At 42.1% G+C, this 25341-nt stretch overlaps 1 protein-coding gene across 15 annotated transcripts in view; it reads right to left on the reverse strand.

Annotated features, from left to right (window-relative positions):
* The window catches only part of UBR5 (ubiquitin protein ligase E3 component n-recognin 5), a 123442-nt gene extending 98467 nt beyond the window's left edge, over positions 1 to 24975 (reverse strand). For 4 of the 15 annotated variants that reach the window (XM_070221601.1, XM_070221604.1, XM_070221602.1 and 1 more), the window contains exon 1: positions 24216 to 24870. In XM_070221601.1, coding sequence (XP_070077702.1) covers positions 24216 to 24277 — 62 coding nt within the window. In that variant the 5' untranslated portion in view covers positions 24278 to 24870. Of the gene's footprint in view, positions 1 to 7635; positions 7653 to 8738; positions 8772 to 23825; positions 24148 to 24215 lie in introns of those variants that run through there. The other 11 variants (XM_070221603.1, XM_070221606.1, XM_023648784.2 and 8 more) reach the window with 8 other exon arrangements.
* Between the last annotated feature and the right edge of the window lie 366 nt (positions 24976 to 25341).

The following is a 25341-nucleotide window of genomic DNA, read 5'->3' on the forward strand; positions in this document are numbered from 1 at the left end:
ACTATCCACTGCAAACCCACTAAAATGACACGTGAGTTTTAAAGTTTTAAGGACAAAGAGAAAGAGAGAAGGCTAGAGCGTTTAAGCAAGAGATGCCAACAAACTTTTGGAAGCTGGAGGGCAGACAGCAGGGAAAACTGAAACCTCAAGTCTGCAGGAGGAAAGCCAGAAATGAACAGACCAACTCTTAGAAATTGGAGGCACCATGTACCTCTGAAATCTGGGAGTAACCCCAAACAGGAAGACTGTTGAACTTTTGAATAAGAAGCAGTTAAGATCCCTAGCCTACAGACAGGAGACTGCCCTTCCCAGACTCGGACAGAACTGTTCCCTACTTACAAAATCCAACCAGGATAATAGCCTGGGGATGCCCAGCTAGGCAGGTGTGGGCCACTGGAAGCAGTGAGAGCTGCGTATTGAAATGAAGAGTCCACTAGCCCCCACCACAGAATGCTTGCAGCCACACCGACCTGCCAGTATTCCTCTCTGGGGAAACTGGCCCAACAGGAGAAAAAGATCTTCGATGTAATATAAAACAAAAAGTCAAAGCGATGGAAAACAGGGAGAAAAGGTAAATAAATCAGAGTAGCAATAGAGGTGTCAAGCATCCAACTACTAGGAGTTCCAAAAAAAGAAAAATGAGAAAATGGATAAGAGAAAAAAGTACTAAAGAAATAATCTAACAAAATTTCCTAGAACTGAATATGAGCTTCCAGAATAAAGGGATCTATAAAGTGTTTGAGGCCCAAACTACAGTGAATAAGAAAAGGACCTATATCAACATGAAATTTCTCAGCACCGGCAACTGAGGGAAGACCCTAAAAGCTTGGGAGGGGTGGGGTTGGAGCAGGTCAAGTAGTAAGAACCAGGAGTCAAAACAGCACTGAACACCTCAAAAGAAACACTCTATAGAAGCAATGTGACGATGGTGCAATGCCTTCAACATTTTGAGGAAAAATTATTCCCAACCAGAAATTAAATGCCTAGCCAACAACGACATACAGACAAAAATTCAATTTGCCTTCATCTAAGTAAAGTAATAAAATGGCACACTGGCGACAGAATAGAGACAAGCTTTTAAAAAAAAACTTTGAAACTATCAAAACTAGATCCAAAATTCCTTTAAGTGTTACCCAAACTGTGAACTAAGTTAGAAACAAAACCAAAAACTTCCATTCTCCCTCCTGCCTTTTTGGATACAGAAAGTACATAGACTCACTTGTCCAACACACCTCAGAGCAGTGACCGCGGCCACATCTACGAAATGATGGCCAAGTAAAGGTACTATTTGTGTTTAAAGTGTATATGTGCAACTTTACACACCTTTAAATAGTCTGAAGATTACTGGACATCAACAAAGCCAAGAGCCGGGGATAACGGAAAAGAGCAAGTAACAGAGCAAAATCCAAAATCAAACAAAACAAAAAAAACCCTAGGGTCAAAAAATCTCTATTAAAAATAAATAAATAAATAAGGGAAGGGCTCACTGAGCTTACGAAGGTCCTTGATCCTCCTTCCTTAAACTCTCTTACCAGTTTCTCGAGTTACTGGCTTGAGCAGAGTCTATAAAGTAGACAAGCCAGAAAAATTCTAACCACAACAATCAGGATGTAAAAGACTGACCTTTACACTAAATCAAGAATTTTGATTTCAAATACTCAGAAAGGGCTGTTGAGTCCCTCAACACATCCAAGAAATAATTTAGACCATAAATTCACTTCTATCATGGTAAAGTTTACTTACACATTTAAACCAATGGGGTACTGTAGCACATAATGTGCTTAGTACAGAGCTTGGCACAAAATATTAACTGCTTCTGCTATTACAGTCATGTCACGTAACAACAACAGGAATATACTCTGAGAAACACATCGTTAGGTGATTTCATCATTGTGCCTAGATGGTTTAGCCTCCTACACACCTAGCTATATGGTACCAATCTTATGGGACCACCGTCATCTATGCGTTCCAGCAGTGACTGAAACATCGTTATGCAGTACATGACTGTACTGTCATTACTGCTGCTGACTGAATGAAAGAAAAGGAACTGCTAAATGGGAACTGGCGAAAAGGAATTTGGGGATGCAGAACTGCTATTACTGATGGGCAGTACCACTTTGGATGAAGACAGCGAAGAGTGAATCCAAATATCTACCATCATACGCCATTAAAAAACAGGCACTGAAAGATATCTGAAATAGACCTCATGACTAACACATAACAATACCAACTAGACATAACTGAAGCTCACGGATGAAACTGTACTTGTCAGTTCACACTCACTGTAAAATGAACGTGAAGCCAGCATCTACCAAATCCTGGTTATCTCAACTTCTCCAAGTTACATTTAGAATTGCCTCTATCCTACCGAAATATCTACAAAAACTATAATGAAGATACTACAGTCCAGTGGGCACTTCCTCTTTTGTACTCCTCTAGAACTTCTCATTAATTCTATTCAATTTTGCAGTTAAATATTTACTGCTTTGAACTGCTGTCTCTGATACTGCTATTGTACTTATTACATTTCTAATTCATTTTCCCAACTACCCAGTGAGCATCTTGACTTAACTTTTTTCACATTTAGTAATTAGTATTTAGTACACTGTAGGTACTGCATAGACTGACTAAAGCTACTAGAATATTATCCAAAACCAGAGACCAACTGTTCACCACACTGCTTACCCAAACAACACATAAAGGATAAAACAATTCAGCGTCTCTATGGTAATGATTCTAACGCGTCCCCCAGCCCACCATCTCACACTCTAGAATGTCAGGATGGGGAGTGCAGGAGAGCTTAACACATAAGTACTGGCATACTGGCTTCAGAAATGAACAACGGTCCTACTTTCAACAGCACTCAACTGAGCACCAAGACTACCTGTCACTGTATACATGGTCCCCTCTCCTCTATCAAACCCTAGGCAAGAGGGAAGAAAATATACACAATGATGATCCCATCCTCTGCAAAGAGATTGAAATTTTAAAGCAATAAAAAAATGTATTCATGTAGGCACAAGATAATTAATTACTGCTTTTAAAGGCTAGAGCATGGTCCTTTACCATGACATGTTGTTTTTATCTACAAATATTTAAAACTTCGGTTCACAGAGAAGTACCCAAGAGCCTCAGCAGCAGAGCCTGTTCAGGCAACTTCCTAATGAAGGGTCTGTACTCAGAGACCTATCACTCCACAGCCTGGGAACTATGTGGAATCTCCTTCAACTCAAGGTTCCTCCGCAACAGTGCTGCCAGGTGTTAAATGAGAAGTCTGGAAAATAAAATGCTTCATACGTAGTATGAAGTAACAACAGTAAACCATTAATAGTAGTTAATTAATTAATAATAGTAAATGGAGTAAGAGTAGTAAAATTAATGTTTAAAGTGAGCAAACCTCATGATTTACAGGATCAGCATCTAAACATTATATAATTCTAAACCAGAGAGTTACCCTCCTCAGTCCCCAAAGAGGGGCCGCCACAAAGCAAGGACTCATGGGGCTGGCCCCGTGGCCGAGTGGTTAAGTTCGCGCGCTCCACTGCAGGCGGCCCAGTGTTTCATTGGTTTGAATCCTGGGTGTGGACATGGCACTGCTCATCAAACCACGCTGAGGCAGCGTCCCACATGCCACAACTAGAAGGACCCACAACAAAGAATATACAACTATGTACCGGAGGGGCTTTGGGGAGAAAAAGGAAAAAATAAAATCTTAAAAACAAGGACTCATAACTTCAGTTTGTACCAGTGCTCAATATAGTCACATAAAGAAAACTTCTCTGTCAATCATAAAACTCGCTGTCCATTAAGCTTTTTAATATCTCTAAATGTAAAAAAGATTCACTAAAAATTTACCTCAGAGCATGATTATGAAAGTTTCTCTCCGATATAACATAAGCAGTGTAATTTTTTAGCCATTGCTTTTTGTCTTGGCTGCCAGAAGCCCAAAGTATGATTCAACTTAAACTGTCACTTCACTGACACCTCCTACGATCTTTACCAGCCAGAACTTCTCCCCACTCTCTTCTCAGCTTTGAGGGTTAGACCTGGGAAGGCCCTTAGAAACTGTCCAGTCCCACGTCCTCCTTTTCTAATGACAACAATAAGGCCTCTTTAAAGAGACAAAACAACAAATGGTACTGTATGTGCAAAATAAATACAAGGTCTTTCTTTTCCACATTCACACAAAAGATGCTGCAATTTCATCACATATTCCATTTAATAAAAACTGCAAAACACCAAGAAAAATGACACATGACTAATATCACTTTAAAATTGATCACAAATAATATCAAAATACTACCTTAGGCAAAGCTATAAAATAATAAGGCCTATTTCTAACAAACTTTACATGCAAATAGATGTCGTCTTCATATTAATCATACTGGTAAGCTCCACATACATTGCAACAATAATGACCCTGTCCAAAAGATTTCTGGAAGTCTCCTCTTGGAATAGGCTGTAAGATTTCTTCTGAATGCCACTACACAGCCAGTAGCTAGTACAATGCTTGGCACATAGTAAGCATGAAAATGATTATTAAAATAAATAGACTCAACAGGAAAATATAGACATTTCAGGGCAGACGTATCTCTGGAAACAGAAAACACTAAGTCCTAAAACTGACGAATCAAATGGATGATGAAGCTGAGTAGTTCTTGTCCAAAGAAAATTCTGTTTCACGGGAACTAACACCTGGCAAGTCTGAGCAGTCACGGTAAAGAACTAATCACTAGCCCACATTTCAATCTTTAAGTCTCAGAACATACCAAATGTTTCACATTTTCTAAATAAATGCACCCAACCAACCACCTGATTGTACAGGTAATACCAGTGATGTCAAAGAAAAACATTTATATTAACTTTCCTTTTATTCTGACCTGGATGCTTTTTGGGGGACTTCTGTGATGTTAAGCTGTTGAACTGTCAATGTTAACACTTCTGTGTGAAATTATTGTGTTCGTTAATATGCATTTGTGTTCCACAAAATGCATTATGTCCAGAGCCGTAAATGTCAAGTCTTGACTGTTTCTATTTTCAAACACATGGTATCAATCTTTTCTAAAACTTTCATGGTACCCAAATCTCCTTGTGAATAATTATACTTTACTATTAGTTTATCATCTCTTCTAGTGGTCACGGTGATTTAGAAAAATATCTATACGTTCTTTGACACTCCTCCCATCAAGAGGCGGAGTCTAATCATCCCCCCTTGAATATGGACCTTATACCTTGCTTCTTGAGAAAAGAATGAGGCAGCATTGACTCTGCCTGATTTTTAAGGCTCTATCATAAAAAGGCACTCCACTGCAGTCTGGCTCTCTCCTCCTTGGGACACAAGCCTTCAAAACGCTGAGCTGCCTCGTAAGAAGTCTAGCTACCTCAAAGTCTCCTCGCTGCAGAGACCACCCAGAAAGACCACCCAGAGGGAGAAATGCCTGAGGAAGCTCAGCTGCTCCAGATCCCTGCTGTCTGAGGCTTCTAGATGCCTCTGGCTACCTACCACTTGACTGTAGCCGCATAAGAACCTAGAATAAGACCCACCTAGCTGAGGATTGTCAATCCCCAGAAATAACAACCATAAATGACTGATGCTTTACACCAGTAAGTGCACACAACAACAAAAAACCAGAATGATCAAAGAAAACCTCAACATTTTCTTTGGTCCTAGTTCCACTGGTATATGAATAAAGCCTCAGTTATGCTTCATTTTTGATATCTTCCTTTGATATCTTGCCAAGTTTAAAAAACAAAACTTTATATTACCTATACCTGTGAACTTCCTTAAACATTTATTTCAAATTCTTATTTACAAATCTATTTAACCTTAGATTCATCTGAATAGTAAATCTTTGCTCAAAATAAAAGCCAATCTTTATGTAACATCAACAAAACCTCATCCTTCTATATACTCTAGTGACTAACACAACACTGACAGGCCAAGTCTCCTGTCAATCACACCAGGAAGCAGAGTGATAGAATGTTCTCATCTCCTCACCCCCGCAGTCAAAAACCTGCATAAGGAAACAAAAGCTGACAAGGCCAAGGCCTTCACCAGCCCTGATCTTTTATTAAAATGGTCTCCATCCATCCCTGCAAGTTTAACAAGTGCACAATCACTGGCCAATCACTGCCACACCTTTTGTAGCCAAGGTGCTGTTGATTATAGGATGTTATCTGACAAGACAATGTAATCCAATGCAAAATACACACAAAGTGAAAGGGCAAATCTTACAAAAGAGGCAAGATTTCCTAAGGTCTAGGAAAAGCAGTACTGGAAAATTCATCAAAACACACACATAGGGGCCGGCCCAGTAGCTCAGCAGTTAAGCACACGTTCTGCTTCAGAGGCCCATGGTTCACCAGTTCAGATCCTAGGTACGGACCTACGCAGCGCTTGTCAAGCCACGCTGTGGCAGGCGTCCCACATAAAATAGAGGAAGATGGGCACAAATGTTAGCTTAGGACCAGTCTTCCTCAAAAAAAAACAGAAACACACGCACACACATAGCACTGACAAATGAAAATTGTATACATAGACGAATTGAAAGTTCAAAGAAATTGAAAACAATGACACAATTGTGCTTTCAAATAAAAAAATTTCAATATTTTAATGACTAAGTGTGGCCCTTGGAAAAACAGCAAATATTTTTACAAAAATGACTCCGTGACAAAATTCAAATGAAGCCAAATGCAATGTGTGAACTCTGATTGAATTCTGGTTTGAAAAATCTGCTATTATTTACAGACACTCTGAAGATAAGTGGAGAAAAGTGAATATACACTGGCTATTAGATGGCATTACGGAATTCTTGTTAATTTTCTAAGGTGTAATAATGGTATGGTGGTTGTACAGAAGGTCCAAGTTCTTAGGAGATGCAAGGACATGTATTTAAAGATCAAGCATTACGGGGGCCAGACCCATGGCCGAGTGGTTAAGTTTGTGCACTCCACTGCAGCAGCCCAGGGTTTCGCCAGTTCGGATCCTGGGTGTGGACATGGCACTGCTCGTCAGGCCACGCTGAGGCGGCGTCCCACATGCCACAGCTAGAAGGACCTGCAACTAATATGTACAACTATGTACGGGGCGGGGTTTGGGGAGATAAAGCAGGAAAAAAAAAAAAAGACTGGCAACAGTTGTTAGCTCAGGTGCCAATCTTAAAAAAAAAAAGATAAAGCATTATGGTGACTGCAACTTCTGAACGGTTTAACAGTCATTTATATATACATGTATATTTTGCAAATTTTACAAAATGCTAATATTGAATCTAGAAGGTGAATAACCAGATAAATCATTTTCATTCTTTCAATTTTTCTGCATGTTTGAAAAAGTTTACAGTAGAATATTGGAGAGAAAAAAAAAACTAACCTTACCAAAAATACACACACACACAGTCAAGGATCACCATTTAAGGAGGGCCACTTACATAAAATATGGGGCGGGGGAGTCAAATGAAGTTGTACTGTGGTATCTTTCAATGTTATTGGAATAGTACATGCAAAAAAAAAACCCCAAACACTTCATTCATTCCCATTCCAAAAATGAGAATAGAGTTGCAATAACTAACTTATTAAAATAAATTATTTTACTCATTTTTGAAATTCAGATTAATGTAATAACAAACATGTACTAACATCCATCAGGTCCCAGGAATGCAGAGACCACAAGGAGCCCGTCTTCAGAGAGGCCACCTCTCCCTCTCTTGTCGGCGCTCATGGGCTCACCCGGAGGAAGGGCCAGTTTAAAGAGTGGCCCAGCACTTCAAGGATACTGCGCAACCAACCATTTAAGGATATGATAAAGACCAGTTAATTCAGTGGGCTTGGCCATCATTTCTAACTCATCACAATTTTTAATAAGAACACATTTTAAATAGATGTAACGGAAATTAAAAACCACACTTTCCAAAAGACATGTTTCACAATTATTAACAAGCATAAAGCATGTCACTAGAACGTAAGCTCCACAAGGGCAGGGATTTTTGCCTCTTCTGTTCCCAATGCAGCCCAAGTATCTGGCCCAAAGCAAGCCCTCAATAAATATCTGTTGACTAACAACAAATAAATGAATGAAACTTTTAAGTCGAATTTTGGCTTTCTGAGAACGTTCATTCATATTTAAGTTATGATGAAAATTCTGGTCACCTTACTAAAAGAAAAGAAGTGCTTAAATTTTACCACAATTATTTTTACAAGCTGTCTTCTCCCTGAGTGAACTCTGACTGTAAAATGGAAATGGGAAATTCCTGTCCAAAATCCAAAAGGCTTTCATTACACACCATTTCTTTGGGGCAGGGCTGTGAACAAATATTCTGTAAGCTCAAATCAGAAACAATGCATACATCTGGATCCTAATGGGCTTTGTTCAATATCAAAACTCAAAATAAATTTTCAAAAATATAGAATCACCCTCAATTAGTTTTACACAAAGAATTATAGTTCCGGGGCCAGCCCTGTGGCCAAGTGGTTAATTCCGCATGCTCCACTTCAGTGGCCCAGGGTTTGCCAGTTCGGATCCTGGGCAAAGACCTAGCACCGCTCACCAAGCTATGCTGAGGCAGTATCCTGCAAAGAAGAACTAGAAGAACCCACACCTAGGATACACAACTATGTACTTGGGGGCTTTGGGGAGGAAAAAACAAAAGAAGAGTAGGAAGACTGGCAACAAATGTTAGCTCAGGGCCAATCTTCCTCACAAAAAAAGAAAAAGGAGGAAAGAAAGAAAGAAAAAAGCATACCTTAAAGAAAATTGCATTTCCTGTAAGTGGTTTCTAGAGAAAAAATTGTAATCAAATTAAATCAGTATTCTTTACACAATGCTTTTCATGTTTTTGTTTTAGGAGAATAACTAAACTAAAACACCTTCCTAGGGATTTATTCTTTTTCTATTATTAAAATAATAACATACTTGTATAGAAGTATATAAAATACTGAAACACAGTAGCAGATATCAAAATGAATTATCCATAACCCAGGAAGAAGTTCACCATCATTTTCTTTCATCACTTATGAAACTTTCGTCTTTATATGGCTAAGACCATAGACTGTTTTATCCCTTAGACAAATGCTCCATCTTCTATTCATCCCAGTGATATTACCGGCCCATGGGAGGATTTGCACTGTCTTCCCAACAGCAGTGAAGCATTTGAACTGAACCATCCATCCAAGTTTGTTCGTCCCCATTAACAATAGCAAACACCAACAACTTGGCTGGACGGAGGTGAAGGAGGCTATTTGTAGCAATGAAATCAAGCAACTGGCCTAAACTGAGATGGAATTCACACCCTTTACTGCACTGGTTCAGTTACTTTAAGTCCAATGCACTAAATTAACCAATCGCAGCCAATACATGACCTAGCACATCAAATTTACTTTATCATGATAATACCAAGCTCATTACTGAAGACAGTTCACAGGGTATCCTTTTCTACAAGAAAAATATTCAACTGATTTGAAACCCTATGTCCTTGTTACTCCAAGCACTCTGGGCTTCTTTTAATTCTTCGAATGCACTGCACTCTCTCATCTTAGTTAGGGTCTTCACACATGCTGTTCCTTCTGCCTAGAAAACTCTGCCAGTCCTCAACAGCCTGCCCTCCATCATACAGCTCCCCTACCAGCCCCTCAGCCTACCTCCTATTCAGAATCCTGATCCTCCTTTTACAGTAGTTCCCCCTTATCTGCAGTTTCAGTAACCTGTGGTCAATGGCAGTCTGAAAATATTAAATGGAAAATTCCAGAAATAAAGAATTCCTAAGTTTTAAATTGCACACCATTCTGAGTAGCATGAAGGAATCTCGTGCCCTCCCTCGCCATCCCGCCCAGGACGTGAATCATCCCTTTGTCCAGCGTATCCACGCTGTATCCACTACCCGCCCATTAGTCACCTTGCAGCCATCTCCGTTATCAGATGACTGTCGTGGTATCGAAGTGCTTGTGTTCGAATAACCCTTATTTTACCTAATAATGTCTTCAAGGCACAAGAGCAGAAATGCTGGCAATTCGGACATGCCAAAGAGAAGCCGTAATGTGCTTCCTTTAAGTGAAAAGGTAAAAGCTCTCCACGTAAGAAAAGAAAAAAACCATATGCTGCGGTTGCTAAGTTCTGTGCTCTTACTATAGTATACTGTTATAATTGTTCTATTTTATTACTAGTTATTGTTAATCTCGTACTGTGCCTAATTTATAAATTAAACTACTGTAGAAAAACATAGTATATCTAGAGTTCAGTACTAAACACAGTTTTAGGCAGCCACTGGGGCTCTGGGACAGTACTCCATGCAGAGAAGGGGGCTGTGGGGTACCGTAAACATCTCTTCTTCCAGTAAGCTTTCCTTCTTCAAAAGCCTGGGCTATGTGCCTCTGGGAAAGAATCCTGGACTTCCTCTTTCTTTTTTTAAAGATTTTAGTTTTCCTTTTTCTCCCAAAGCCCCCCAGTACATAGTTGTGTATTTTCAGTTGTGGGTCCTTTTAGTTGTGGCATGTGGGATGCCGCCTCAGCGTGGCTTGATAAGCAGTGCCATGTCCGCACCCAGGATTCGAACCAGCGAAACCCTAAGCCGATGAAGCGGAGTGCACGAACTTAACCACTCGGCCCCAGGGGCAGGCCCCTTCCTCTTTCACTGTACTCATCACAGTGCCCTGCCCTGTAATGGCCTGTCTTTCCCATACACTAAGCTCCACCACCATACACCTAAGACTAGAACTGACATGTAGAAGCTCCCCAAAATGTGCTGAATTAAATGAGATACTTTTTTAATGGCACACACATATATATTATACATACACACTGTGTGTGTACACATAGTAGTATTTAATTGCATTTATATACATTAATATATATGTGTGTGTCATAAAAACAAGTAACTTTCCATGCCCGTTCCAAAAAGAAAAGGAAAAGCAGTAAAGCTGAGTTACTGCAGAGTCTAGTCTGTGCCACTTAACTAGTCATCTGGGCACTCCAGCCCTCAATTTCCTCAGCTGTAAAATATGAAAATCCTAAAATCCTCCTTGGTGTAAAATTTTGAAAATCTCAAAAACAACTTTCTACTCAGCAGTCAAAGTCCAGCAGACTTGCAGTCTACTCAAGTCAAAGATAACATCAATTATGATGGCCTAACATACAGAATGATAATAGGTATCCCTGAAAATAGAAGATAAATTCCCACTGAGCACCTAGCAGCACTGGGATCTCCTAAACAGCCTTCCAGAAGACAGCAGTCAGTTCCACCCACTGGAACTCAGAGGTGAGCAACCACTCCCCAGCCCAGAGGTGGTGCCGTGCCGTCAATGTGCTTTTGCTTTATCACACTATTTCAAACAGGCTTTTGCCACACCGAAACTTCTCCCATTAAATTTATATGGAAAGCATAATTAAAAGATAATATAGTTGTATTACATTCATGTCAGATTAAATATATCAGCCCTAGCAGTTTAAAATTTAAAAAAAATAAACCCAGTAAGGAAGAGTTGGGCTGGTTTTTAAGAGCTCCCCTCCAGTTAAACAAACAAGGTGCTAAGAGTTTAGAAAGCCCACTGCTTCTGAATACCCACTAGAGCGAGTACAAAAGGGCAGAGGAGCAGGTCTGAGGCAGGAAATAAACATCAAATCTTAAAATGGCAAAGCTGACCAACATACAGCAAATACAACTCATGAAACAGTATCTACAGGCCTAGAGTCACAGAGATTCAAAACTGAAATGAACCCTCAGACCTCAAATACATCCCTTCACCTCACAAATGACAGTTAAACTAAGACTCACTGCAGGGAAGTGACTTGCCCACAGTGACACAACTGGCAGATGGAAGGATCAAGCCTCCCAAAGCCGAGTCTAATGTCTTCCCAGTTCTCAGAGCTCTCTCCCCATCAGGGCCTGTCTATGGTACGCAAAATCTTTCAGACACACAGTAACATTCCCAAATTCTATAAGAATTATAATACTTGATAACGAATGTCACTATCATAAAACAAAGCTTCTGAAGACAAAAATGTATTACAAAACAAAGGAGTAAACAGCTCCATCTGAACACAGAAATGTATTTTTGACTATTTCATCTTATCTTGGCGTCTTAGAAGACTGAATCTGATACAAAATTCTATATCCACTAAAACACTTATATCACATGAGTATCTATAACCGTAAATAATCTTGAAATATTTATTGGCAATGCATCATATGAAATTAAGTATTTTAAACCAAGACAATAACGAAAGAGTCAGGACACTTGGTCTCATTTTTAAGTGTCTCTGCGCTATAGCACCACTCTCTTGGCAGCATTCAAGGTGGCCCCAGGGTCAATCCCAGCCTGTGCACAATGAGTGAACAGAAAGGAGAACAGACTCCCAACACAAGCTCTGCAAGCGTCCCCCCTCCCCTGCTTGCCAACTGCCAACATCATCTCTTCCAGCACTAAGTCAAAGCATTAGGATGAAGCAACCAACCGGTTTTCACATCCTGATGGGCCATTATCTTCTTGTCTTCTTATCCCTAGACAGTATCTTTGGCAAACAAAAAGCACAGGAACAAAAAATCAGTCTCTATGTAAACTGTCCTCATACAGCACAAAAGTTCTAGACTATTATTAAAACTCCCATTATCAATATCAAATGCAGGGACCTATGATGAACCCCCGATTGCTAACAGTATCTTCAATGCCTGTAAATGAAAATTCCTTAGGCTCAAGAGAACACCCTGCCACCTTGTCTTCAAAGCTCTTCGTAAGCACATTTACTCATCAGATCCTTCTTTCCTGTCACTTAATTATCTATTAGCACTTACTTCTTTATTTACATGTCTGCCTCCCCATTAAATTGAAAGATCCATGAGGACAGAGGCCATCATCTTTGTATCCCGATGCATATAATTAGGTTGGCAAAATACCCACTGAATTGAGTAAAAGAGTAAAATTTATTTTCCCACTTTCCTTGTTCATTTCTTCCATTCATCAACAAAATTTAGGTAAAAGAAATCAGACAACCATACACTCACAGTTCTTTCTCCCTCTGAGCCATTTTACAATACAAAACCTTTTCCCTACCACAATCCTAAGAGCAGAGAAATTGGAGTGCGAAAGACCTAAATGATCTTACCCAATTCTTTCATTTTATAAATGAGAGTCATATCATTTATTCTTGGTCACAGGGCCAGTGTCAGAGACACACGCACACACCCCCCAAAAAAAAATCCCTCACCCCTGACTTCCTCCAATTTATATTCTATTCACCATCATCTCAAAGACAGACTGACTAAAAACTTAAACGCTGCCTAGTACATATATCATCAATTCAAAATCATCCAAGAATACCAAGCTTTCTTTAAATTTATGTCTTCTAATCCATGTTATCTTAACAGAGAAATAAATTTTTGAAACTGCACATGGGGAAAATGCCCCTTTCCATCTCCAGTACAAGGATGTCGACAATACCCGACCCAATCAAGATGCTACCATTGGAGGAAGCTGGGTTATGGGGACACAGGACCTCTCTGCACTGTTTTTGCAACTTCTCGTGAGTCTCTAATTATTTCAAAGTAAAATTTAAAGAAAAATACACGGCACCTTCTCCTGATGCCAATCCCTGGGCCTGCTAACCTATCACTTCACACTTCAAATTTTCCCAGTGAGCCATAAAAAGTTCCAGCTACTTCTCAACGCAAAGTTCTAGGAAGGGCTGGTGCGGCAAGTGAAACACGGCGGCCACCCCTGGCCTAGCACGGTGTTTGAGAAGCACACAAACACTGACTGAACAGGAAAACTAATCTAACACTGTTCTCAAACTCCATTCAGGCAACAACATGGCAAATATTTACCCAGGCCAAACTCAACTAACTCTTTCACCAGTCTTTCAATCTGCTACTCGCCTGTGGACCAGCTTCATGCCCCCAACTAGACTGTAAGCCTCTCAGCACTGACATGCGCTTTTAAAAAACTATACACTCAGTGTCTTACAGTTCTAGGGAGGACCTAATATTTATGTAACTTAACCCAAATTTTAAAAATTTCATTTGTAAAAACAGACAAGCAAAAAAATTACTCTAGCTTCAAGGAGCAGGAAAATACCCTACTTTCAAACAGACAGCTATAGAACCTTAGTCTAAGGGGGAAAGGATGGCTGGGGGCAGTGAGGAACTGGCAAGGTTGGCACTATTTGCTGTCATCAATCAATTTTAAGACCAAAATAACCTGCATAAGAGCCTTTTCTACAATGGTCCTCAAGCTTCTGTGCTCCTAAGGATGGTGGTCCATTTTGACACTATGAGAAACACTACTTTAAACTTTAAAGAATCTCTTAATCAGGAAGAGACAGCACAATAAATGATTTTACTACAATTCGGTTAGGTTATATTACTCTCATACAACTTCAACATTATTGTCAGAAAATCTTTCCATTAAAAAAAAAAAAAGGGAAGGGGCTGGCCCCATGGCCGAGTGGTTAAGTTCGCGCAGTCCGCAGCAGGCGGCCCAGTGCTTCGTTGTTTGAATCCTGGGCACGGACATGGCACTGCTCATCGAGCCACACTGAGGCAGTGTCCCACATGTCACAACTAGGAGGACCCACAACAAAGAATATACAACTATGTACTGGGGGGATTTGGGGAGAAAAAGGAAAAAAATAAAATCTTAAAAAAAAAAAAAAAGGGTTTAAACACACCATGCCCAAATGCAAATGCTATCACCCCTCCAGAATGTCTTATGCGACAACATGGATGGACCTTGAGGGAAGTCGGACAGAAAAAGGAGACAGTCAAATACTGTTATGATTTTACTCATAAGTAGAAGAAAAAAGCACCAACAACAATTTTTTCTATTTCCAAAGGGTTTTCTAAGGACTCAAGAGGCCCTGGAGAAGAAAAGCAAAAGACCAACTGCCCTAGAGTCCCTGCCACTCAACAGAGTTCTGTGAAACCAGAAACACCGTGGGATGCTATGGGTGGCGGCTAACCGCATACGGATTCCTGTCGCTGGATGCGGGTGTTGTAGGTATTTTTTCAGTAGCTCTCAGCTCTCAGAAGTAGCAGAAAGATGAGCAGCTGCCAACACAATCAGCCCACATGTCAGCTCTGACCTGCAGACCAACCTCACCTACAGAAGACACCCATTCCTGGTTCTGCATCCCCTCAGCAGTGACAGAAACCTAACAGGGAATCAAGAGGAACATGTGGCGGCAGTTTGTATTCATCCCTGCTAGCAACTGCAGGAGGTGAAGAAAAAAGTAGTTCCTAAAGATCCCCAAAGAAGCACCAGAGAAACGAAAGGGCACACTGCCCATCCAGAGCATCCAAGTACTCCCTCTCCCGCAGTGTTCTCCACCCACGTATAATAATCAGAGCACCCGGGAGGCAGGAAACACAGCCACTTAAGGAGAACATCAAGGGATTTCTAGATGAAGACTTAGGTTTAAACCCACTAGAAACATAAGCATACTTAGAGAATGAAAGTTTAAACTAGATTTGCACACAATTTAAGAAAAAATCACTTGACTGGTGCTTCCTTTAAAAAGCAGGGTTTCTGCATGCAGATGATGACACAGAGCAGTAAGTGGACTAGTTCAAGTTACTTTGGACAGGAAACAAAGCCACTCCTACGACATGAGAAAACAGACGATGAACTGCACAAACCCAATACGCCTCCCCTCAAAGCCTCTGATATAAAAACCCTGTCTTCATCATGTAGACATTAAAATAACCCTACCACATTGTCTCTGGTTTTTTGACTTTCTTCATCAAATTAACTTCCTATTCTCAAATTTGGCTTTTTCTTTAAAGCTTACAAAACCCATCATCCTCCACTTCTCACATCACAGCAAGCAGGCTGTCACAAAAAAACACTAGATGAATCTCCACCGTGCCCCTAGGTAAGGGTCTCTGGAGTTTCAGGTCTTCTGTGAGGAAGACCTGGTACCTGCGTTCACGCAGAGACCTGGAACACCTCATAGCCTGAAGCCTGGAACAGCAGATTCAGGATGAACCAAAGCCAATTTCCTGAAATGGTAGGTTCTCAAAACTTTTTCTTCTATGCTACAAAAATGGGGTCTGACCTCATGGGAAAGGAAATAAAAACCTATCTATTGATTCATTCGCAATTCACAGTGTTTCCTAGACTGGAAACTATCATAACCTTTATAACTAGCAATCTAGAATACCACTATTACTAATGAAATTCTAAAATATAACCTCTTTATATATACTAATACATGTATTTTTAATTAGCATAAAAATTTACTATGAAGGAAAATGTAAATTTTTAAATGATGACTGGCTTTTTCCTATGAAAAATATATTAAAGTCAAGAAAAACTCGAAATATATAAAATTATACCCAGGATGATCACGATTATATAAAAATGCACCAAAAAAAATCCATGTATAGAAAAAAAAAAACTGGAAAGTCACCAAAACGTTAACAGTGATAGCACTATTGTTAGATTTCTAAATTGATCTTCTGTATTTTCCAGATCTTCTATGAGAATCTTTTTTATAAAAAGGAATTTAAAAAAATAAACAAAGACTAGGGAATAGGCAGAAACTGAAAACAACCCAAATTTACATCAGCAAGAAAACAGATTTAAAAATTGTGGCATATCCAAACCATGAAATACTACCATTAATACAAAAGGAGAAAACCTACTACAGGTGCTAAGTAAAAACACCAGACACACAGTTCCATTTGTACACTACTCTAAAAAAAGGCAAAATCACAGTGAGAGAAAGCACAACAGTGGTTTTCAGGGGCAGGGAGTACACAGCGGGTGAGGGACAGACAATGCAAAGGGACACCAGGGAACTTTCTGGGATGATGAAAATGTTCTATATCTTGATTGTGGTGGTGGCTACACAGCATATACATTTGTCAAAACTCACAAACTGTACACTTAAAATGGGTGAATTTCATTGTATGTAAATTATACTTCAATAAAGCTGATTTATAAAATAAATAAGAGTAGAGAAAGTTGAAAACATTTTATTAAGGTGAATGACACCATCAAAAACTGAACAAACAACACTACTTTTGCTGTATAGGTAAGACAAATTGTGTCTTTTTTTACATATAAAATAACATTAATTTTTAACGCTTTATTTAATATCCCAACAAAAATGAGAATGTCACAAAGCACAGCTATCTAAAAATTTACCATATTTCTCATTTTGAAGGGGTTTATTACTACTACACTGCCTCTAACAAGAAAGTGATATGAAGTATGATCTCATTAGACAATAAGTTCTAATAGCCACGTTCAATTTACTAATAGTCTCACCTGTAGATTTTAACGTAGAAGAATGTAACAAACTTCTCACAAGACTTAATCTTATTCGTCAATGTGCCCCACAGAACATCGCTTCATTTCAAGAATCCCATCTTACCATCGTTACATAACCATTACAAAGCGAGTGCTGATAAAGCGCTATCACACTGGAGGCTAAGAGACAGCACTGAGCTGTAAAGAACCTTAGGAGTCCAGTGGGATGCCGCCCCTCTGTCTAAGGCTACAATCCAAACAAGTTCTCTCTCTTTCTTAAGAATGTCAAGTTTTCTAACATGTTAGAACCCAATTAGTCTTATCATGTAAAATTATCAAAACTGTCAATCAAAAATAAGCATTTATGGGGCCGGCCCAGTGGCGCAGCAGTTAAGTTTGCAAGTTCCGCTTCGGCAGCCCGGGGTTCACAGGTTCAGATCCCGGTTGTGGACATGGCACCGTTTGGCAAGCCATGCTGTGGCAGGAGTCCCACATATAAAGTAGAGGAAGATGGGCACAGATGTTAGCTCAGGGCCAGTATTCCTCAGCAAAAAGAGGAGGATTGCCAGCAGTTAGCTCAGGGCTAATCTTCCTCAAAAATAAAAAAAAAAATAAGCATTTATGTGACAGCAGGATTTCTAAACAGATTAAATTTTAATATTAAGGTTTTTTTAGGTGTATATGTTTTTTAAAGTCTTCAAATCTGAGATACATACTGAAAGTTTATCAATTATCTGATGGAAGGGAATCAAGAGGGAAGAGGCTTGAAACCAGACTGGCCATGAGTTGCTAACTGTTGAGACTGGGTGATGACTGTCGTACATGAGTGTTCGTTTCACCATCCTCTCTACTTTTGTACATGCTTGAAATTTTCAATAAAAAGCTTACAAATAATTGTCAGAATAAAACTTAAAACTCAACTATAAAAACAAATCAACAATTCATAATCACAGGGAGCCAGGAGAGCAGGCTATTTTCACTTGCTCAGAAAGCCAAGGTGTCAAAATGACAGAAACACACACCATAACGGGCATTTGTTTTCTTAATCAGAAGTATGCATGATAAACACAGGAGGAAGAAGACACAAGTAGATCCTCCTGCAACACAAAATCGCTCCCTTCAATACACCCTCTAAGATCCACTGAAGAGTAATCTGACACAGTTTTCAGTGATTAAACTGTTCTTTAGAGACTATTTCTTTTCTTTTTAAAGACTTTTTTCCTTTTCCTCCCCAAAGCCCCCAGTACATAGTTGTATGTTTTAGTTGTGGGTCCTTCTAGTTGTGGCATGCCGCCTCAGCGTGGTGCAATGAGCGGTGCCATGTCCGCGCGCAGGATTTGAACCGAGGAAACACTGGGCCGCCTGCAGCAGAGCGCAGGAACTCATCACTTGGCCACGGGGCTGGCCCCTTTAGGCACTATTTCTTAAAAAACCTAATTGTTAAGGGAAAATCCTGACCCTTCTTAAGTCCATCGCATTATTCCCAGTTGTACTCCAGCGTAATGTGTCATTTCCATCACAGATGTCTGCCTACTCCTAAGCCTACAATTTAGTCAATGATTTCTTGATTTATAAAATTGACCTGCCCTTGTTTGTTTTGATTTTCAATTTTTTCTTTGGCTACTTCATACCCTGTCTTTAATCTTACTTTCCTTAATCAACTTCATTTCATCATTTTAGTTAAGCTCACCTGTACTTTCCCAGGACAGTCACTCTAGCATTGTTGTTTCTAGGTAACAACCTCAGTAATCAAATAGTGAGATTTCCCACTGGTTTGGTGATGCGATGCTCTATCCCACACAGACTAATACTTGTGTTTTTGGTGTAGCACACTGAAATTTTAGGCAGCTTTCAGCTATTATAACCTCTTCCCACCACAACCTTTGTTCAGCTCCACATAATCCCTGTTATATTTTCTGGCTCCTGCTGAGAGGGTGAGCATATGCCGGAGTCTTTAAAACCCAACAGTTTCTAATAAAAATAAGGACTACTTACTAAATGCCACACTCTATGCAAAAAATCACTTTCTATGTCAATGCTGTCCAACAGAACTGTCAGTGATGATGGCACCATTCTACATCTGCACTCTCCAACATGGTGGCCACAAGCGACATGCGGCTACAGAGCACTGGAAACATGGATAGTGTTACTAAGGAACTGACTTTTTAATTTTATTTCATTTTAATTAAAAATTTCAATGTAAATAGTCACATTTTGAGACCAACCATTTTTATTGCTCAAATTTTTCTTCATAAAAGTCATTTCCACTTAGTTTTACATCTGTACCTACGCATTCAAGATCTAGGACAGAGTTCCTCAACCTCAGCACAACTTGGACAGGATAATACTTTGTTGTGGTGGGCTGTCCTGTGCATTACAGGATGTTTAGCAGCATCTCTGGCCTCTCTCCACTACAGGCCAATAACAATGCCCCAGCTATGACAATCAAAAATATCTCCAAACACTGCCAAATATCCGCTGGGGGGCAAAACCGCACCCCGCTGAGAACCACTGAGCTAAGACTAAGAGTCTGGATTCTGCACTCAATGCTAACGACATTCTAGGGCAATTTCTTTGAGTTCCTGCTTTTCTATTTGGAAACCATTAACACATAAGAGTAGTTAAAAGTAACCATCTCTTCACAGTATTTTCCACAGAACTATATTATAATATTTGTGTTTTCCCACTCAATATCTCGACTGTTCCACATCCACCTTGAGGTGGGTACTATGCCTGATTTAGAGACTGCAGTGTGTAGGGGGTGGGGAGGAGGAGAGACAGGGAGTGAGGTTCTAAGTGGTGAAATGACTCGCCTATCATAACACAGTTAATAAGCAGGTGGGCAGAGACTAACCCAGGTTTAGAAATTCCAAATTTCAAACTCCCCTCTACACTATCTTACCTTGTAGGCTTATAGCACCTAAAGGGGAACCGCCTTAGAGAAAAACTCTTTTGATATGACAGTGTCAACCAAGACTGTTTATGATTGCACGACACATTACAACGCCAAAAAACTCAAAGGACAATTCCACACGTAGACAAACAGTGAGAAATGGTTTGTACTGTAACCAATCTGCATCCCAGGGAGTAATTCAGGACAGGGACAAGTCATGCCACACCCACACCACCTTAAAAAGGCCTCTCCTAACCTAGTACTAGGAAAGGGTTAAGAGGGTCAGCCCCTGACAAAAGGCCTAAGGCAATCTGGAGCCCTGGAGGGAGAAGTTGAGGAGAAGAGGAAATCAAAACTCCAAAAAGACAGGTGTCTGCTCTAAGGCTGGGATGCCCCAGAAAGCAGAAATATCCCTGAACACAGGCCACATGGAAGAAGGGAAAGAGCCCCAGACTTTAAAAAGTCAGAAGACTGAGCCAGCCCTGATGGCCTAGTGGTTGAAGTTCAAGGCACTCTGCTTTGGTGGCCAGATTCAGTTCCCAAGCACGGAACCACACTACTCACCTGTCAATAGCCATGTTGTGGCAGTGGCTCACGCAGAAGAACCAGAAGAACTTACAACTATACACAACTATATACTGGGGTTTTGGGGGAGGAATAAGAAAAAAGGAGAAAGACTAGCCACAGAGGTTAGCCTAGGGCAAATCTTCCCCTGCAAAAAAAAAAACAGTGAGTAGACCCATCACGTGGACCTCACTTGTCAGTAACTCACTGTGTACCCCTGGATAAATTCAGTAAATCTCTGGGCATGTTATGCAATTCATTAGTGAAAAGATTGGTCTACATGACTGGCATTTTCCAGGTCTTACTGAGCAGGCACTTCCAGCTCTCCTCTCAACCTCAACATGCAGAACTATGTTCATAAAACTGTTTTTGCTATTTCTCTGAGACAGTCAGGAACAAAGCAGTAACTCAAGAAATTCACCAGAAAGAAAATCAAAATGTCACAAAAATATCTGAGCACTGAATGGTTTCAATCCAACACAATGAATATTTGCTGAGGGCCAGCCACTCTGCACCAGGGACCTTGTAATCACTTCAGGAAGCCATAACCAACTCCTAGGCTCTCTGAATTCCCCTATTTGCCCTAGCGATCCCCACCTATATTCATCAACTGCATTCATTATTTGGTCTCCCAGGGCCAATAATTAAAGATTTTAACCAAATATACAAAGACTATCACAGAATTAGCAAGTTTGAAAACACAAAGTAAGAGAAAAATATCAGATACAACTTTCTTTTTAATGCTGAGTGCATTTTAGATGTTTGAGACATCACACTATTTCATGAACAAAATATTTGACTTTTAACAGGATGTGGCTATTTAAAGAAAAACTTATTTGCAGAAGAAAAAATTGATGTTTGAGGGCCTAAGTTTTAACTGAGCAATTTATTTGCAGTACCATACTGCCTGTCCAACCTTATGCTTTTGGGGTAAAGAATAAAGTCTACCTACTGACAGCCTTTTTCATCCAAAACTATCATTTATTCATTTGTGACATTTTAGATACATTTTTCATATAAAAATCCAGCCATGGTAGCACACTCTTTTCTATTACCAAAACTTACTAAACCTTGGTAAAGTTTTTATCTGAAGGCAAAAATATTCTGGGCTTCTTGTTCTAGCTAGTTAAACGGTTTCAGAAAACCAACCTCTTTTGGGAACTGATTTTTCTCAAGCAATGCAACAATAAGTTGATCCTACTACTCTGCAACTAGGTATGCAGAGGATCCTTCCTTTTGAAGGGGAGACACAGAAAAGCTCCACCATAAGTTAGCTACTTCAAAACTTAGGGTGGATGACCTCCTCAGGGGCTGCCTTCATAAATGTCAACAGAGCAGCCATTTTTACAGCTACCAGACACAACTATATGTCCCTAAAATTTTACCTAGTCTTTTCCCATTTTTTCAAATATCTGCCACTGTGAGGCACACATTTTATGATCTGAATCAAGTCCACTTGTCTTTTTTTAATTCCATGAAATGAAAATTCAAGATGACCTAAATATTCTTAATATTGTACACTGACACTACAGAAATTAAAAACAAAGCTGATTACCTGTTTATGCTAGGAACAAAAAAAAGAAAAGGTAGCTTAAAAAAAGATACATTACTTGTAAATTTCTCAGACTAACTGAAGCAAAAGGCAGGCTCAAAAATGAATCAAAGTGCCCAATGCAACTGGAAAAGAGGTTTTGGCATGCACAGTCAATTGAGTAAGCTAGTCAGGACTCTCGGTATATAAAGTGAAGACTAATATAGAAAACATGCCCTACTTTTCTCCTCCCCGTGCAATTTTCTAAGTTACAAGACAAGTTACACCACAAGCACTACCAACTTGGTTCTATGAATGACAGGAGAGCTATTCTCACCACTAGCCTGGTTCTAAAATTTACCAAAAAATCTTATGTCAATGTCTTAAAAAGACCTCAACGAAATAGGATCAAAGTAAGGCTCACATAACAAAATGTTAAAATGAGTGACTCAAAACTCCAAATGGTTAATATTTTCAGAAAGTATTCCAAAAGTTTCACAAACATGTTAAACACAATATGGCTGCAGCAAAGATTAGACAAATCTGAACTCAGTGCCAGAAACCCAGCCGCCAGCTCCCGGATTGAAAAGCTGTCCGCCCCACCTGAGGCGGTTAGATACTCCGAGACAGAGGCTAGGATCTCAGCAGCAAGTTAGGCCTCTTCCTCCCTCCGGGAAGCGCATGACAAACAGGGCGTCATGCAATTTGTCACCCGGTCACTTAGCAAAAATTCTATCTAACTTCTGAACTTGGGTCCAGCCAGCCTTCTATACTCAAAAGAAACAGCAGCCAAAGTATTGGGGGAGAGGCAGGCTTAAAATGCCCCACTTTCTGACCCTACAGACATTTACCCCATTAGATCTCAGTCCCAGATTCTAAGACTTGCTTTAATGGAGGCCTCCCTCAACCACCTCGGAGTCTCTGTTTTGCAACGGTGAAGGAACTTTTCCTGCTTTATCTCAGTTCCTGAGAGCATGCGGCTCTGCAATTCAATATCCTAAACTGGCAGGGAACGGCAGAGGAGGGAAGGGGGAAAATCCACGGCCAAAACAGCCTTCTTATGAAAGACAAAAAAAATCTTAATTCCTCCTCCGCCCATAGCAAAACCCATCCCAGAAATTTACAGCGCGTTAAGAAAGGCAGCATTGCGAACTGCAAACGTAAGAGTTTTCCTTTGACTCTACGCACGGTTTTCAGCTGTCAAATTACAACTCAGGAAAACACTACCATTAGAATAAAAAAGGAAACAAAAAAAGCTCGCACCATAGGGGCTGGGAGCAGGAGCTGCCAGCACCGTTCCGGGAGAAGGAGAGCAAAGGGAATCCAATCCACTTCCCCACCCCCGCCTGAATTCAACCCCTCCCCAGGCTGGCAAACCTCACTGCAGGGGCTCAAATTTAATAATAATAACAATAATCATGGCGCTTCCTCCCTGCCCCCACCCCCACCGCGATCTGCCGGGAATCAGCCTCCCCCCTCCCCCGGGATCTCCAGGCTTGGCTGGTCCAGACCACCCCACCGGACACTGCTCCCGGGGGCTCGGGCGAACCCAGCCTACCCCGGGGCCCCTCGCCCCGCTTCTCTTCTTCCCTCTCTTTTTACCTCCACCATCCCCCATCCGCATTGTCTGTCTCAATTCAACTTTGACTAATATGGATTCCTCGGGCCTGGGCCGGGCGGTAATTACAGCCCGCCCCCCCGGGAGCCGGATCCCCCCCCCCATCTCCGCGGAGTTCAACACGGCTCCTCGGAGGGATACCGGGGGGAGGCTGCAGCGCGCTTTCCCGTCTACACCGCGCTCCCCCCACGGCCCCGGACCCCCGGGACCAGAAGTTTGCCCCGGAAGGGGCCTAGCCGGGGGCAACGAGGACCCCCTCGCCGGCCGGCCGGCGCGTAAACACGGGCGCCTGCCCCGGCGCGGCCCCGTGGGGGAGGGGAGGGCGGGGAGGCGCCCCTCCCCCCGCCCGCCCGCCCGCCCGCCGGCCCTATTACCTGTCATTGAGCTGGTCCTCGGTGCCCGGCAGCGGGTGAACCACGAAATGGATGGACGTCATGGTGCTTCCTTCTCGTCCTCCTCCCGAGGACGGCCCCCTCCCGCTCTCGCCCGCCCCCCCGTACCCCCTTCCCCTCCCCAAAACCCACAGCCGCCGCCGCCGCCGCCGCCTCCCAGTCCCCAAATGGAGGGAAGCAAATGCGCAGGGGCCGCCGCCACCTCCCTGCCGGGCGTGTGTCCGCGGCCCCGCGGTCCGGCGGGGCGGGCAGGAGGGCGGATCAACACGCCACCCGCTCCCCGGGCGACAGCGCGCAGGAGTGCGAGGCCGGCGGCCGGGACCCGGGGCGCGCAGCCGCCAGCGGCAGCCGGGCGGCGGGAGAGGGGGCGACTGGGGAGGGCGGAGCGGGGCGGGCGGCGGGCTGCGGGGACGGTGTGGTCCCGGCGGCGGACGGGGACTAGGGGGAGGTGGGGAGGGAGATGAGCCCGCACCGCGCGTCACTGGCGAGAAGCCGCCGCCGCCGCCAGCGCCGCCGCCGCCATCTTCACTTCTGCCCCAGTTTCTCCGTCTCGCAGGCTCCGCTCCCGAGCGGCGGGGGAGGGGCGAACGGGAGGAGGAGGAGACCGGCGGGCGGGGGCCCGGCTGCGAGGGGGCGGGGCTCCGGGAAACGGGCGGTAAGGCCCTTTCGATTGGGCGGCTCAACGTTGTCGGGCCACGACGCTGTAAGGTGCGTGTGGATTGGCCCGCTCGGCCCCGAGCCCAGCCCCCCGGGGGGTGGGCCAGCTCCCGAACGAGTGTTCCGGAGAGCACGTGTTAGGGAAGGCGGAGGCGGAGGGGCGAGCCCGCCCGGCGGCGGGAGGCCGGGAGGGAGGCGGAGAGTGTGTCCCCGGGGAGGTGGGAGGGAAGAGGGGCTCCAGCGCTCTCTCCCTTTGATTTCCCTGAGGCAGCCCTAATTATTTTGCGGACCCTGAGGGGTTTTTTGTTGTTGTTTCTCTTTCTTTATCCGCAATTGTATTTAAAGTGGCAGTGTAAAATCGGTTAAGGGGCAAGAAATGCACAACCTTTATTGGAGAAGTAAGGTAGTTATATAAGGACCTTTCCAGAAAGTCCTATCGTAGGATCTTAGG

The sequence above is a fragment of the Equus caballus genome, chromosome 9 (assembly GCF_041296265.1).
Source record: "Equus caballus isolate H_3958 breed thoroughbred chromosome 9, TB-T2T, whole genome shotgun sequence".
Taxonomy (NCBI): Eukaryota; Metazoa; Chordata; class Mammalia; order Perissodactyla; family Equidae; genus Equus; species Equus caballus.